Source organism: Acomys minous, assembly GCF_964271855.1.
Source record: "Acomys minous genome assembly, chromosome: 6".
Classification (NCBI taxonomy): Eukaryota; Metazoa; Chordata; class Mammalia; order Rodentia; family Muridae; genus Acomys; species Acomys minous.
This window is the reverse complement of record NC_140487.1, coordinates 27,779,223-27,797,019: the sequence shown is the minus strand read 5'-3', so window position 1 is coordinate 27,797,019 and position 17,797 is coordinate 27,779,223. Positions and strand designations below refer to the sequence as shown.

At 40.0% G+C, this 17,797-nt stretch overlaps 1 protein-coding gene across 2 annotated transcripts in view; it reads right to left on the bottom strand.

Annotated features, from left to right (window-relative positions):
* ELAPOR2 (endosome-lysosome associated apoptosis and autophagy regulator family member 2) overlaps positions 1-17,797 on the bottom strand; it is a 160,522-nt gene that overhangs the window by 17,072 nt on the left and 125,653 nt on the right. For both annotated transcript variants that reach the window (XM_084784381.1, XM_084784382.1), the window contains 6 exons: positions 16,077-16,340; positions 14,847-15,020; positions 10,428-10,617; positions 8,794-8,890; positions 8,023-8,124; positions 1,157-1,283 (listed from right to left, as the gene is read on the bottom strand). In XM_084784381.1, the coding sequence (XP_084640507.1) occupies positions 1,157-1,283; positions 8,023-8,124; positions 8,794-8,890; positions 10,428-10,617; positions 14,847-15,020; positions 16,077-16,340 (954 nt within the window). The remainder of the gene's footprint in view (positions 1-1,156; positions 1,284-8,022; positions 8,125-8,793; positions 8,891-10,427; positions 10,618-14,846; positions 15,021-16,076; positions 16,341-17,797) is intronic.

The window sequence follows — 17,797 nt, the reverse complement described above, 5'->3', positions numbered from 1 at the left end:
TGGACAATATGCAGGAGAATGGTTTATACTACAGGGAAAACTTTCAGTCACATTTCAGATAAGATCTCTTAGATCTTCTTAGAAAGGGTTAGCAGTGACCCTGCGGTTTCAGTCCATGACAACTGTTGCCATGCTTATTGAAATTAACAACAATAAATTAATTTTGAAGTGGGTGACATTTTTTTATAAAAGTGAGGAGGTGAGAAACGCAGAGGCACACTGGGGTCCACTACTACCTCTCTTAAGTGTAAACCAGAATAAATGTAAACTCTAGTCCATGTGGACCTCATCTGAAGTATATTCTACCAACACCACCAAAAAGGGTTGTGTAAAAGCTTAGACAGTTTTATCAAGCACTGTAAATGAAAGATGTAGTTAAAAGCTCTGTTGACTAGTGGCTATCCTCTAAAGGTCTCAAAACCTCAACATTATAAATATACACATAAACCCAAAATGCCAAACTATTCAGTCAGCTCCTTGGATACTGCCAAAGAAAGAAATGCAGCCAAGGAAAGTCCACAGTCACTCTAAAACTATTCATTGGAAAGCTTGATCGTATCATCTGATCAGGTGTCACGGGGAACAGACAGACAGCCGAGGCAGCAGCCGAACAGTTACTTCTTCCAGCATGGAGGAGGATTTGGGAACAGGATTAAGATAAATTTAGTGATAAATTCAAAAGCATTTCTGTTACTGATAACACAGTATCACTTGAAATCTTTATTACTGTGTAATGTTAGATATGATGCTTAACACATACTTAGAGCCTGGTGTAGACTTCTGAGATCTCAATTTGATAAGAACGCTTTTCTTAGAAGCCGTGAAGCCTTTTTGCTTCGATCAGCTATGTGTGAAGGACTTATGCTCTGTAAACTATACACATCTGTATCTGAGATACTTACAGAATAGTGGAAGTGCATGCCCAGTCAACACAAAGTGGAAAACTGAAAAGACTAGGGGAGGAAATGGGACTGAAGCAGTCCTTTTTTTAAAAAAAAATCGAATGCTTAGAATTTTAAGAGTCACACTGAAATGTTTTTGAAATCATTATTTTTGTTAATAATGAAGCTTTTAGCATGCAAAGAAATATTTATATACATGATGAAGAACAGCAAGTTGACATTTGTTGAGGGTGCCTACACGGGTTAGTTCTTACCTGCAGTCCTCTCTTGCAGGCTCCCTCGATCTCATGGATGTCATGCTCTGTGCACAGAGGGCAAGCTTCTGCACTCTCCCATAGGAAGTAGAATGTACAACCATCACAGGTGCCGGCTGGACACTTGCTAAAATGTTGAAAAAACAGCAAGCCTTTTAATGCATTCACTACCCTCCAATCAACGCTGCAGTTCCCAAAGCACACTGGGGAGTGTTATGTTAATGTTGAGGAAGCACTTGTAGAAAAGAGAAAAGGCCTGAAGGAGCTAAGATCACAGAGATAGCCCTTCATGCTTGCTACAATCTCAGTGGCGGAAATAAAACAGACAAACAATGCCAAGTATAAGAAGGACACGAAGAAAGAGGGGACCTTCATACACTGCAGGCGGGACTGTGAATGGCCCCTCTACTTTAAGAGGATCTTGCACTTTTTCAAACAACTGCACATGAATGTACTATATAGTCAGGTATGTCTACTCATAGGTATAAACCCAAGAGAAGCAAAGTGAATTCCACACAAATGCTGGTAATAAGTGTCCACTGCAACATTTCTCAGAATGACCAATTGTGGAAACAGTCCAAATGTGCAGTGGACACATGGGTAAGCGTAACTGTCTACTAATTGGCTATCTAAAGGAGTGCAATAATGATATGCCACGGTTTGGATGAACCTTGAAAATACTGTGCTAAGTGGAAAAGCAGTCAGAAATAATATACACTAAATGATGCTGCCCAGATGAAAGGCTAGAATAGGGACAGAGAGCAGATAGTTTGCTGCTTATAACTCAGGATTATTACATAGGAAGGCAAGGATCAAAGGGTTCAGAGGTTCCTTGAGAAGTGATTAAAATGACCTAAACCTGGTTACAGTCATGACTATATACTTCTATTAGGAATCTGAACAAACAGTAATTGAACTGTTTACATGGCTTTCGTGGAATTGTGATTCTATACAGCCACTTTTTATTTCTATACAGTGTGTGTGTGCACACGTGTAGTGTTCATGGACCTGCCACACTGCTTATGTGGAGATCAGAGGAACAACTTGCAAGGGCAATTCTCTCCTTCTCCCATATTGGTTTCAAGAATCAAAATTCAAATCATCAGTCTTGGGCACAGCATGATACCTTTATCCACTGAGCCATCCGCACTGTTTGTTTATTTATTTTTGAAACCTTAAGAGACAGACACAAATAGTTACAAAAACCCCTCTGGGGACTGTTTCTTGGAAGTCATGGCATCTAAGGTGATAAAACACTTAGGAGAATTAAGACAGAAGGAAGGAAAGAACTTCCTACGAAAGGGATGGAATGGTATGATGAACTGATAGAAAATCACACAACAGCCACTCCTGCTGGGCCATCCAAAGCAAAGCAATGAGGACAGTAAGGAGCCAGAGCCCTAAGCATCAGATGTCAAGCAGATTAGAGTTTCTATTGAAGACAACATACATTGGGGAGGTAATTTTGGAAGAGAACCTGGGTCTCTTACAGCAGAGGAAAGCATAACCATGGAAATTTCTGACGTCAACCAACCAACCATCGGGTCAACAGAGCACTCTGTGCTCCAGGACAATCCTGGGTCTCCGTGGACTGACAAAGACTTAAAGGAGTGAAGATGCACATGAGAGACAGAGTAGAGCCGGGGGAGACTACACAGAGTGACATCGGGCAGAATCTAAGTAGATACTGTATGGGTCTCTGCTTTCCGGATGTGTGAGCCAATTTCATCAACCTGCTTCTTTGATTACGGAACAGAAAAATGTTCTGTATTAATCTGTGGTTGCTGTAGATTCTCTGACTAAAATAGGACTCTCAGAAAAGGTTCTGGTATAAGCAAATATTTTCCTTGAATGTGTTAAATCCTGGGAATAGTCCCTTAATTTGTCTATCTAACTCCAATCCCTTTGAGTCAATCCACATGATTAGAGGCTTTGCATAACTTCCTTCAGATCATGGCTAATGCTGAGAATAGGTATCCTGAACACCCCATTAGCTAAAAGATAGACACAAAGCAAGAAGAATAAAAACATATTCTACTATAGGCCTCAACACAAAACTTTGTTGGCATATTGACTGTACATATTGAGGGGTTTCATAAAGGCATTTTAATATAAGAACATCATGCACTATGATTATATCCCACTCACCTTCCATTTTCCCTCCCAAATATTCCCTTTCATTCCCACAATGGTCCTACATCTCCTTTCATGTTATCAATTTCTATAATCTTTATCTATATAGACTCCAGAGTCCAGAAATAGAAAATACCAAATGTTTATCTTCGAATCTTATTTTGCTTTGAATGGTGATCTCCAATTGCAGCCATTTTCTTGCCTAAAGCTCTGATATGGCGAACACATGTTTGTATTTCACGTCACAGCTGTATATTCTTGTCCTAACCCAAAGTCTTGGGCTACCTTTATGCCTCAATCAGCTTGAGTACTTACACTCCACTGAGTTCAAGTTCAGGTGGGTTCCCATGGACTATGTGTGTGGTATTGTGGGTCTTGGGGAACCAGCACTTAGTGCAGAGAAGTGGGGAACTTTCTAATATCCCCATGCTGGGACAGCACAACAATGTCATTTTAACATATGGAATTTAGGGAACACAAACTCTTAGACATACACACTGAATTTTGACATAAGGATATTTTCCACCTGTGTCCCTTAGATCCTGGGATGTAAAAGCACACCTTTAAGTACTCCTTTTTGTGAAGAATTCCTTCTGGATTAATTTCCAAAAGTTAATACCTGTTCAAGACACATTAGTCAACTCACTCCCTGGTTTCTTTTATCAATAATTTCTTTTCCTTGGTGGGAAAAAGTTGTTTTATTATCCCTATTTCAAAATTGTTCTAAAAATATACAAATGCTCTGTGATGTGATTACAGCCATGTCTTAAGATGACTTATTCATGTTTGAATTGTATAATTTGGCAAGTTCGCGTTAAAGATTTTCCATTTTTTGATCACAGTGCTTTTTGAGTATTTTCAAATGCTCGTAAAGCTTTTATATGCACCAGTACATTTCTGTTCTAGGAACATTTTTGGCCTTAATTTTGTGTGTTATCTTGCTTTTCGAATCAGATATCTATTATCTTTCTGTAAAGCCTCAGAGGGAAAAGATAAGGAACTAATTTAGTCTATCACTGACTCTTAATTTCAAATGGATAGACTTTTTGACATTAATAGGCCTTCCTTGATGCTGCAACCAAATACTGCATTAGAGTCCAATAAACCGAATGACTGTGATATAAAGACTAAATTTGAGCCTGTGGTATATGTCTCCAGAGTATCCAACTCCATCAGGACTGAACTGCGAAGCATTGCACTGGTGAGATGCAATCCCCTCAGAGGCCATGCTGATAATGAAATAAATTTGGATTCTTCAAGAGGATTTCACAAAACAATCTCAGACTGACTGGAAAACAACTCAAGCAGTTAAATATGTTCATCAACTGGCAGGGAGAGAAAGAAAAATGAAGATCATACTCTTACAGGAACACTAATGATGAATGCTTAAATAGAGCAAATCAGTTCACATAAGATGCAAATCTGCGTGTTGATATATCTCCACTCAGGAGATATTGAAGGACCATGGCTTGAAATACCAAGATGAAAAGGCATTTTTGTCATGAAAGAACAAAAGCCATTTTGAGGTTGTTCAATCCCAGGTGTGGTCCTCAGCAACTACACAACCTCAGACTCAGTGCTAGTCCTACATGGTGAAATGAGTATATTTAACTCCAGGACCTGCTGGATCACAATAGATCAGTTATCAGAGCCTGCTTTCTAAGAAGGCACTTGTGGAATCTTTTCACTAAGTCTAATGACTTGTGCCTTTGAAATGGCTGTTCTCAGATGCAATGTTCATGGATACATTATTCCTAACAAATGTCCGTTCATCTGGGATCTTGACCCAAGGTATAAGAAGCCATGGAATGTGTGCATCTCTGTAGATTTATTTAGAGGTATCAGCAGTCCCTTGCAGAAGTAACTTATCTGCAGTGAAGTAGCAAAGTTCATTAGAAATAAGTCTCAGAAGCCACTGGGGCTGTCAGATTTTATCTGCCAGAGATGCCATACTGTCAAGTTTTCAACTACGGTACCTTATCCCCTGCAGACAGTTTTCGGAATTAGGAACCACATACATACAGATAACAGGTACACCAGACAGGGTGAAGTTTCTTTGTGCAGATGAAATGGAAGTCCAGATGACATGGTTCCTCTCAAGTCCTTACTTAACAGAACACACACTCCCTCTTCTCCCTGTCCAAGCTTTTTACTTTTCAAAAGCTGAGGGTTGTTTGGAAGTTTTCCTTACTACCAAGATTCAAAGACCCTGTTGACATTATTAATATGGAAGTCACTTTTGCCTGGTTGGCAAGATTAATTCCTGATGTGACACTACTATCAAGGTCTCACTCTGAGATTTCTTGGTCAGCAAGAGGCATCTTAAGGCCAAGTGTCTGCCTGGCATCTTTTCCTTGGAGATTTTAAAGCTTTCAAAAAGATGCAAAGATAGAGCTTCCTCAAAAGTAGTCTGAGAAACCTGTCTATTATTTTCTTGTTCGTTGCAAATATTTATTCAGCCCTGTAGCAAAAAACTAAAACAAAAAAACAACAAAACAAACAAACAAATACCCAACCCAACCCAAACAACAACAACAACAAAAAACCACCTAATTATTTGAGGACAAGCTGCTACTTTTTCCTGTTCTGATCCTTGGGCTCCCCCTTGTGCCCTGATGGGAAATTCATTCAAGATAAAAATGAAAGGTCGGCAGATTTGATTTGGGACTATGCATGCCTTACATACATCACAGCTACAAATGAATTTCTATCAAGATCCCTGTGAAGTACTCTGCCATAAATACTACATTTTCAAAAAGCCAAGATGCACACAATAGTACTAGAGAATCTGTCTCTGGAAAGTAGAGCAAGTAAATCTACGGTATGTTAGTCGACAGAAATGGCCCTCCTATTTTAATATGCTTGCAGTTGCTTTCTATTTTTAAAAATACTCTGGCGCCCAACACCCAGAGACTCTGAAATCAATTTTAACAACAGATATCCTAAGGGTTTCTGCTTCAGGCGATCCTGAGAAACCATGGTGCATGCAGCAAAGTTCCCTAAGTGCTAAGGCTTGCTGGAGATCAAAAGAGAAACTTCACGTTCTTCTGATCATGAGATGCCATCCAGATGGACTCTGCAGGCCCAGAGAGGTTAGTACGAAATCTGGAAAAGGACCTCAGGAGGGCTATAGCAAATGAGCACCAGAACTCAAACGACCAAGAAGAACAGCAGAGTGATGAGACGTGTTTCTGTTTCTGGAATCTTTGCATGTGTCTTTCCATAAAGACTCTAGTTGGCTATGGAACCTTCAGCTGGGAGGTAGCAGTGGGATGCTCTGTAGCCAAGATCATCTATCTCGCCCTGTTTCTCCATCTACACTCTATTCCTCTGTTCTCTCATCATATTCTTCTCCCGCCTTGAATAGATGGAAAAAATAACCAATTGGTAGAGTTTCGCAAACCAGAGATGGAGCTGGTGAGAAGCGAATGCTAGTGTGCCTACATATCCCAAAAGATGGCAACATCACCATGTTACAGATGTTATCATTGCTAGGATACACACTAGTTTAAGGTATAGAACAATGTTCTCTAGTCCGAGTGTGACATAAACAGGAGAGCTTTAAAAATATCTCAAGTGAAGCTACAGATAATTAAATCTTTTTTTCTCTTTAAGATATATGATTTTGAGCCAGGCATGGTGGCATATACCTTTAAATCTCAGTTCTTAAGAAGCAGAAGCAGGCAAATCTCTGGGAGTTCAAGGCCAGCCTGGTTTACAAAGTGAGTCTAGGACAATCAGCGCTCTGTTACACAGAGAAGCCGTGTCTTGAAATATATATGTGATTTTAAGTTGAACAGATAATTGCTAAGCAAACTATTATCAATGAGGTCCCTTAATCCTAACAAGATTAGACATTCTGAACAATACACTGAAAGTAGTGAGACAGTTAAGTGTTCCCCATGGGGATAGTGTGGCTGAATTTAAATTAATAGCTCCCAGAGCCTTGAAGTTATGTTCTAGTATCTCCACCAAAGATTAAGAGAATATATCAAATACAGACCACAGAAAGCTGGTACCTCAATGTCAACCAGTTGAATGTTCTACGTTATGTTCTACAGGTTAGATTTACCCTGATGACTCTGCTACAATACTTCAAAACCCTGAGCTTGAAAATGGATCTCAATCATCTTGAAGACCCATTCTCTTGCAGAGAGACTCATAGACAGACCACAGAAAGCTGGTACCTCAATGTCAACCAGTTGAATGTTCTACATTATGTTCTACAGGTTAGATTTACCCTGATGACTCTGCTACAATACTTCAAAACCCTGAGCTTGAAAATGGATCTCAATCATCTTGAAGACCCATTCTCTTGCAGAGAGACTCATAGAGAGGTCAGATTACTTAGTTCAGGGACTGTAACACCCAGGCAGTTAATTGCTGATACAGCTGTAGGAACCAGAAACCCAATCCAAGGAAAGTGATGAACAGTAAGAATAAATACAAGAAAACAAGAAGTTTATTGCCTTGTTTATTGCCTAAATCATTTTAAGAAAGGACACTGAAGGCAAAAGGGACAAGGGGATGTCACTAAAGAGGTTGGCAGGCAGTAGGATGAACAAGGACCTATTAACTTAAACCATGCCCACAAATATCCCTATAGCAAACCGTCTGGTTCTTTTGTTCTCTTTCTGATTTATTTCCATAAAGAATATGCTCTAATAGTAACAGACCAGATGGCTTTGCTTCTAAAAAGAAATTCAACATGGAAAAATAGTAATAGTGAATACCTGGGGACTGAAATCACACCTGCACCAGGCCTCATGGGGTTACACCGCATTTTCACAGCAGTCGATCGGCCGTTAATACACGATGTGGTAGCTGTGGAAGACCTGTTATAAAGCAGGAACTAAATTAAAGACCAAGTACAGTACAAATGACCAGGACAAAACATCATGGACAGAATGGCCCAAGAAAAAACAAAAAGGGAAAATGTATTAGAGGTTACCAATGTGTAATTTGACCGAAATTCAGTGTTTTGACTTTCACTGCCTGTGTGAAGAGAGTCCATCATCAAGGCATTTAATGAAATTACTGTAAGTTTAATCACAATTCAGATACAACTTTTTTAAGGGAACAGGGGCTAGTTATATCAAAACATATGTGGATAATGAGTAATTACTACTTAGGTGGTGGGCCAAAATCTGATTGCTTAAACTTAAAGAGAAAGTGTGTGTGTGTGTGTGTGTGTGTGTGTGTGTGTGTGGTGTGTGTGTGTGTGTGTGTGTATAGCATGATGTGTTTGTATGTGTGTGTTTGTGTGTAAAATTATATAAAACTCTTAAAATATTCCCTGTTTCACACTTTTTACCAAGACACTTAATGCCAACATTCTTATTGTTCATTAAGTACAAACTGCCATGCTAGGCACCAAAAAGCAATGTTATCTTTCTTTCATGTCACTAGGAAATTACAAGCCAGAATAAGAACTAAAATCTATAAAATCAGATGTATAAGATCTTTATTAAAAAACAGCCCCTGGAAGAAATATATTCACTTACTTATAAAAGAAATGCACGTCTGGTATTTGGCTTGGTGACATTGGAAACATATCTTCCTTGATATTAACATTTTGCAAGGTAGATTCCACTGTGACTCCTAGATGACATTGAAAAACAAATTCTGAGACATCAGGAGAGATTTAGGCTTACTTAATCTCTGCAGGTCTGAGTACAAAATAGCTTTACTTTGACAACGACCCCTCTTCAGAAATATTAAAATAAGGCATTCAGTAACTTTATAACATCTCCAGAAAAAAAGACTGTAACTCCCAGCCATGTAATCTACCTCATTTCACCACCCTGAGTGTGGTTTTTTGTTTGTTTGTTTTGTTTCTCTAGACTCTGTAGGATTCATACAGTGGCTTAGATGGATTCTGAGATCCTTCTAGTTCTAGTGTTTCAAAAAATGTACTCCAATATTTACTCTTCCACTGAGTTTCATCAGTAAAGCCACTTTACTAATATAATTTTTGCTCATCTTTAATACAGACATGTTTATTTCACAAAGTCTGGTGCTCTCCTGCTTGTAGCTCAGGCAGCTCATTAGCTGGGCAGAACACTGAAACCACAACCTCCACCCATTCACTCCCAAAAAGGAAAATAAAGGAGAAAACTTTGCCCTAATACTTTCTAGGAACAAACCCCAAATTTGCGTAATCAGAAAGACAGGGTTTTCCCCTGTCATAGGTAAAACAGTGATGGAATCAAACCTCTAGCGATGGGCTAGAGCCTGGCGGCTGACCTTGGTGCTGAAGTTGGACGTTCAGTGCATTTGGAGTCCACAGCAATGTTCCCAGATCAAGTAGCATGCCCTGAATTCTAACTCTTCCCCAGCAGCAATAATGACTTTGACTCCCGAAAACCACTAGGGAACTGGATTCCTCTTAAAACTTACCTATACTATAGGACCTCAGACAGAAGGAACAAAAATTCAAGGTACTGGCACCATACTGACATGAGACGAGGCAATGAAACACGGTAGTACATATGACTTAAATTCTTTTTAGATTTTTATAAAGAATTCTTATTTATATATTATGTGTGTGAGGAGTATGCATATTTGTGTGGATACATGCATCCATGTATACACATATGGAGGCTGAAGTTGACTTGAGAGATCTTCAATTACTCTCTACCTTGTTTTTGAAAGTCTTCCCTTGGGCCTAGACACCAACCATTTCTGCTAAGCTAGCCAGCCATCATGGCCCAGGGACTTAGCTTTCTCTAACAGCCCTGGGATTTCAGGCTGAATCACACACCTGGATTTGACATAGGCACTAGGGATCCAAAGTCAGACCCTCACCCTTGTGTAGCAAACACCTGAGCCATTTCCCCAGGCCTGTCTTTATACCTAACATTATTTCCCTCTTGAACTGAAGAACCTGAATAAAGGCCCATACTCTCATAAAACATGACGTCATATAGAACCCCATACAAAATGCAGAATCTTGTTATTCTCTGAGATTGACCAAAAGACCTCATTCCCATGAGATTTTTAACTATTTTGCAAAATGACCACTTATTAGTCTGCAGGCTTTAATCCTGTGTGATAAACAGAATTTTGGTGACAAGTTATAGTTACGACGAAATGAGAATGAACATATGCATACGTATATTATCCAAAGGAAACTTACCTAAAAATGTATCTGCCAGAATGATAGACTGGGATGACAAGGCAGCCCGGAAGCCCTTACTTTCAGAAGGAATAATAGTTGACTGGCACACAAATGCTCCAACCAAATTCGTGTAATCATCTGACCCTGTCACCATTTCCTTCACTGTAAAGTCTGAAATATTGTTGGTACAGAGAGCCATCTTTCTCCCCTAAGAAAGCAAAGCCACAAGTAAAGTTTCACTCATAGTCAGTCTTTAACCTGAATCTCAGTTAGCTTGTGACTCTTATCAGAATGGCCACTTTCTCCTCATCACAGAGACCCTCGTTCAAATGCTCTGAGGTAATGCCCAGTATCAGTCTCAAGGCAATTCCAGTGTTCAGTGAGGGTGGGAGTTGACGAAGCTATTTTAGACACACTGGTCTTCCAAATACAAGTATCATTTGTTTTGGATGAGAGCCATATAACTCCAGGAAATAAATATCATCTAAAAAATGTTCACTTCATAGGCATTCCAGGGAGGCAGCAAACTGCTCATGAAGATTTGGATGCCAAGGAAGAAACTTGCTCTCTTTTCTCTATCATGAGTGTCAGTATGGTTGAAGAAGCCCTAAAAGCCATTTTGCCACAGCATCCTAGTACACCTGAACTCTAGACTCTTCTTCACTGCAGGTGTCTTAGCAATCTTCTCTTGGACACAGTGGTGTATCCATTTATAAAATAATTTGAGAGAATAAAAGTAAACAAGAGGCTAAGTTTTTAGTTAGAGGCTGGTTGTATTTATATATTTACATATACAGCAGATCACTGCAAAGACCTATGGTTTGTTCCATAATTTCTACAAAGAAATGTAAAAAGAACATTGGAAAGCTATTTTATTGACCTTAGAGCATATACATACAGACAATGAAACATAAATAGTACTCTTTCTTAATGCAACTAGCAATTCTAACATATGAATTTTCTCCCTCCATAAGGTTTTCGCATCACAAAACAGGGGAAACAGATTTTTACTACATTGCTACAGCCAAGAAAAAAAAGAAAGAAAGAAAGAAAGAAAAAAGAAAATAGGTGAAAGTACTCAGGGAAAAAGGAGGAGGAGATGACAAAGCCTAAAAGAAAATGAGAACAAGAACAAAAAGTTGGCCTGGCTTACATCTATAGCATTCACATGAGTTTGAGGCTAGCCTGAACTATATGTAGTGAGTTCTGGGCCAGCACGGGCTACACAGAAAACTTACCCAAAAGAAAATAAAACACACTGAGAGGAAAAATAGAGACAAAGAGGAAGAATAAGTAAAGACATTTAAAAAGATTGAAGGAACAGATGGTAGTAATAGAAAAAATAGGATTGACTTCTAGGACCCTCTGGATCCTTCTATTTTGCCATTCTCCCATGATTCTCTCATCTAGAGTCCCACTAGAATGTCCTCCCCTCTGTCTCAGTTTCCTGGTAAGTGAAGGCTTTCGTGGGACATGCCCCTTGGGCTAATATGCAGATATAAGTGAGTATATACCATTTGAGTCTTTCTGCTTCTGGGTTAACTCACTCATTATGATCATTTCTAGCTCAATCCATTTATCCACAAATTTTGGGAATTCCTTGTTTTTAATAGCTGAATAGTATTCCATAGTGTATATGTACCACAGTTTCTTTATCCATTCTTCTATTGAGGGACACTTAGGCTGTTTCCATGTTCTGGCTATTATGATAGGCAGATTTGGGCACAGGGGTCCCGCTCAAACTAAGGCACCAGCCAAGGACAATACAGGCGGTAAACCTTAAACACCTACCCAGATCTAGACAATGGACAGAACACTCTCCACAGTAGAGTGGAGAGTGGGATATTACTTTCTCACATACTCTGGTGCCTCACCTTTGACCATGTCCCCTGGAGGGGGAGACTTGGTGGCACTCAGAGGAAGGACAGCAGGTTACCAAGAAGAGACTTGATACCCTATGAACATATACAGGGGGAGGTAATCCCCCTCAGGAACAGTCATAGGGGAGGGGAATAAGGGGAAAGGGGGGGACGGAAGAAGGGGAGGATACAAGGGATGGGATAACCATTGAGATGTAACAAGAATAAATTAATAAAGGAGAAAAAAAGAAAAAATAGGATTGAGAAATGCAAAAGATAACGGAACTAATCTCACTCACTGATTCATATAAAGATACTTACTATGCCTTCCTTTAGTAAGGGGAATGGGTGACCCATGAACCTAGTTAGTGTGTTAAATTACCATAGGGAAAGCCAAGCCCTGACAAGTGTGTTGTCTTAGTCAGGGCCCCATTGCTCTGATAAAACACCATGACCTAAAGCAACTTGGGAAGGAGTTTGTTTCCTTGTTGTCCATCACCCAGTAACATCAGGGCAGGAACTCAAGCAAATCAGTTTCCTAGAAGCAGAAACTGAAGTAGAGTCCATAGAGGAGTAATGCTCACTGTCTTCCTCCCCATGGCTGGCTCAACCTACTTTCTTACACAAACAGCACCAGCCACACTGAGACCTCCTGAACCAACCATGAATCAAGGAAAATTCCTGACAGACTTGCCTATAGGCCAATCTTTATATATATATAGAACCTGTATTTTATATATATATATATATATATACATATATATATATATATATAAACCTGTATATATAATACAGGTTTTTTCTAATTATTTATTATTATGTACACAGTGCTCTGCCTGCATGTACACCTGCAGGCCAGATGAGGGCATCAGATCATATTATAGATAGTTGTGAGCCACCACGTAGTTGCTGGGAATTGAACTCAGGACCTCTGGAGGAGCAGTCAGTGCCCTTAACCTCTGAGCCATCTCTCCAGCTCAGGCCAATCTTATAAAGGCATCTTTTTTTCAATTGAGAGATCCTCTTCCCAGATGACTCTAGCCTGGATCAAGTTGACAAAAAACCAGCCAGCAAATTCAGAGAATTTATACATATCTTACTTTAAAACTCCTATGGTAACCAGCTCTTCTTCACTTCATTTGAACAAGTTTGTCAGAGCATCTCATAATGGTGATTGGATATGGGGCAATATAAAAAATACATAGGAAAAATGTCTTATTACATATTAAAGCTTTGACTTTGTTAAGATTATATATACAGTATATTCTCTCTTCTCTTCTCTCCTCCTCCTCCTCTTCATCTTGTTGTTGTTGTTGTTGTTGTTCTTCTTCTTCTCCTCCTCCTCCTCCTCCTCCTCCTCCTCTGCCTCTCTTTCTCTCTGTGTCTGTGTGTCTTTCTGTCTCTGTGTCTCTGTGTGTCTGTCTGTCTGTCTGTCTGTCTGTCTGTCTCTCTCTCTCTCTCTCTCTCTGTCTCTCTCTCTCTCTGTCTCTCTCTCTCTCTCTCTCTCTCTCTCTCTCTCTCTCTCTCTCTCTCTCTCTCTCTCTCTCTCTCTCTCTCACTCTCTGCTTTCATCCCACCAAATAAATCCCATACTCATCATCAGTAGCTATTTTATCACTTAACATTTGATCCCATATATATTTGATCCCGTATATTTCCTCTTGAATTTGGACAGAATTCCTCCTGGTTGTCGTCCCCCCTGCTATTCACAACATAACCAGAACTCATGTTGTACATCAGCATGGTCAGATTAGGGAATGCTGAGAATTTGCAAAACACAAATTCAGGGGAGGGTTGCAAGGGTGCTTGATAGAGATTGGTAGTGAGTTCGTTGCCTGAGAGAGGGGAAGGTCTGCCCCGAATGTGAGCAGGTATCAGTCACCTCGCTGAAGCCAGACAGAACAAAAAGGCAAAGGCAAGGACTCCTTCTTCTGGAGCCTACCACACTCTCCTTCTCCCACAGATGTTAGGACTTCATGTTTTCTAGCCTTGGGACCCTAGGACTTACAGCAACAGGCCCAGGTTTCAGTCTTCAGTCTTCAGCCTTCTCTTATTCTGAAGCCCTTGGACTTGGGCTGAGCCACACTAGTGCATGATGTCCCACTTCCAGAAAAGTCTATCCTACGACTTTTCAGCCCCCACAATTATATGCACCATATCTCCCACATATATGTGAGGATACTTTTCTATCCCTAGGGAATCCTAATACACTATGCCTTCTCAACCTATAATAACTTACCTATATTTTTTAATGAGATTAACAAGCCTCACAACTTTTATCCTTTCCCACTTCAATAAGAGAGGGAATGACTCAATATATTAAAGCCATACCTATAAGGCTTAGAGTTCAGCTGATTGGATAAGCTCCTGGACAATCTAAGAACCAGATGAGATTGCCCTGATAGAGAAAGCTATCAATATGATAGGACATAGCAAGATTTCAAACAAAAACAAACAACTAACTCCATTCCTGACTTTAGTTGTTGCCTGCCATGGAAATGCCATCACTCATTTAATCCGGAACATATTTTATAACTGGAGCACAGGTCACTCCCACCCCCAGACTGCTCGGACTCACCTCATGCCCACATAAACTTATGTTGAAGAAATGGAAGTACTTTGTTCCCTTGGAAGTGAAGCTAGGGCCATTCATCAGTGAGCCCACACTGCTGAGGTTGCGGAAGTCATAGTGCAAGCTCTGGTTTTCTTTCTCATAGTAGAAAAAGCAGTCACTGTAGCAAACCGAGTGATCCTTGGTTGAAAGACAAAGACATGAATAATATTGCAGAAAAATTATTAGCTTCTATGAAAAAAAGTGTTTCCAAGAACTTCTAGGTATAAAAGTTTTCAGTAAATTTTTTGTCTTAGTTATATTTTGTCACACTAATGTAGAGGATTCCTGACCTCTAAATATCTCTACAGAAAGTTTAGAAAGCCAAGATTTTTAAATCAGGGATATTTTCTTAGATTACCTTCTTATGGGAAGATATTTTTAAGAAATAGTAAAAAAAAAATCCCATTACACCTGCTTCACAGACAATAACCCCTTTTCATTGGGTTACATTGATCTTCCACTGGTCTGCTGTTTTGTCTCACACGTAAAATGGTGTGCGTCATGTGTGCTACCTCCCACAGCACTCTTTTTTAAAAGATTTATTTATTTTTTATACAGTGTTCTATCTGCATGTACACCTTCAGCCCAGAAGAGGACACCATATCTCATAATAGATGGATGTGATCCACCATGTGGTTGCTAGGAATTGAACTCAGGACCTTTGGAAGAACAGCCAGTGCTCTTAACCTCTGAGCCATCTCTCCAGCCCCCCATAGTACTCTTACGCCTGACTTCTGAGCAGTTACCCCTTCTATCTTGGAAGTATACAGTATTTTTGAAAACATTCTTTTGTTTTATTTTGCTTTTTGTTTTGGAGACACAGTACCACTGTGTGACAGTCCTGGCTGTCCTGGACTCACTTTGTAGACCAGGCTGGCCTCAAACTCACACTGATTCATCTGTCTCTGCCTCCCAAGTGCTGGGATTAAAGGCATGTCCCACTATGCCTGGAAAAAAACATTCTTATTTGAGCATTTTCCCTCATATTCTGTCACTAGTAACTAGCATTTCCATGGCATATATTCAGGGCTTAATGGAAGAGAAGAGGAAACAGGAAAGAGAATTAAAAGGCATTTTTCCAGAGTTAAGAGCAGTTCAACCACACACACACTGCACCTCCAGAGAACACAGACAAGATGCCTTCAGCTTTTCTACCAAGAATGGCTTTGGGGAATCCCTGAAAAGCAGCCTCACCTGGGTGCTTTTACTTCCAGGCCCACATGGAATGCAAGCTTCCTTGCCATAGACCTGATGGATGGACAGGTAGGTGTCAGCTGGACACCCCTTGCACTGGTTGGTCTCTTTCTCAATGTAGTGTCCTGGGGGGCAGGGTACACATGATGAGCCTGACTGCTCGGAACCAAGGGCACAGGCACGACACGATGATGCTACCCCATCAACTGCATTAGTGGCTGTGATTGAATAAATCTTCACCACATCATTGATGAAACGTCTGTTCTAGAAAGAGAGCAGAAAGAATGACATCTGCCTTGACATTTGGACAACCAAGTTATGTTTATGCTGACATCACCAAAAGAAGCAGAAGGCTCCAGACTTCATAATTTGTGAATGACAGTGGGTTACCTTTATTCCTATTTGATAGTTCTAAATAAAACCTCTTAAATCTTGATATCAGGGTCCACTTTCTACAACCATAGAGTTCTAGCCAGTATGTTGTTGCAGCAGTTGACATGAGGCAAGTCATAAGTGGCACAGGCACTGTTACAGACTGTGTCCGAAGGAACAGCAGGGCAGCTTTATATCTCACATTCACTCTTACTGATACAGATGCTGAAAGTCTGGCGCAGTGGAAAATCTTGGAAGGTGAGGACCTATTTTCCTCATTCAAATATTGTGTGATACTAATGGACCCATGCTACCTCTCTGGGCCTTCCTTTCCCTGTCAAGCCCTTCCCCTAAGCAATGCATTCTAATTTCTAATAGAACCATGTCAGAGGAGCAAGTAAGATCCTGATTCCTGCCATGTTTTTCCTCACGTGGTATAGTGTTAATTAAGGTCAGATTTTTGTCACCCTAGCATAGTGTCAGACCTGTATGCCTAATGCTCTTCTTCTGGACTAAGATGAAAAGACCAAAAGGAGGAGATAGAGTTGCATCCGTGTTCATCCTCTTATGCTTATATTCTGAATACTAGATAACGATGCCTAAAGAATAACCAGAGCAATGTAAAATCCAGGGACTGGTTTCCCACTGAAAATATGAACAGAAAAGACAAAATGCACTGCATGTGCCAACACAGCAATGAGGCTACTCTGAGAAAACATCCAGCTTGTTCTCATTTTGATAAAATCACGTCTGTGGAAGGACACAACAAGTAACACGCCCGGGGCTCAAGAGATGGCTCAGTAGCAACACGCTTGCTGCACAAGCATCAGGACCTGAGTTTGGCTCCCTAGCAGCCACATAAAAATTGGGCATGGCATCATAGACCTCTAACCCCAGTGCTGGGTGTTTGGGATGGGATGGAGACAGATATCCTTAGAGCTCTCTGGCCTGCTAGTCTAGCCAAAATAGCTGGCTCTACATTCTATGAGAGATCCTGTCTCAAAAAAAAAATGTTGAGAATAATTAGATGACTTCCACTGCTGACTTTTGATGTACATGGAGACACACATTCAGACATACAAACACAGGCAAAGATAGCATACAAACATGTATATACTGCATATGCACACACATACACCAAAAATAAATAAATAAACAAACAAATAAATAAGTAAATAAAATATACAATTAAATTTTCATAGAGAGGACTAGGCAATAAAAATCAAAGAAAGACAATGGTTGTCTGTGTTTTACCATTCTGTATACAAATGCATTCTCTCTAAAAGGAAACAGCATAATAATTAAAAACTTAAACCCACACTAATTAATGATCATAGACAAGTATTTTT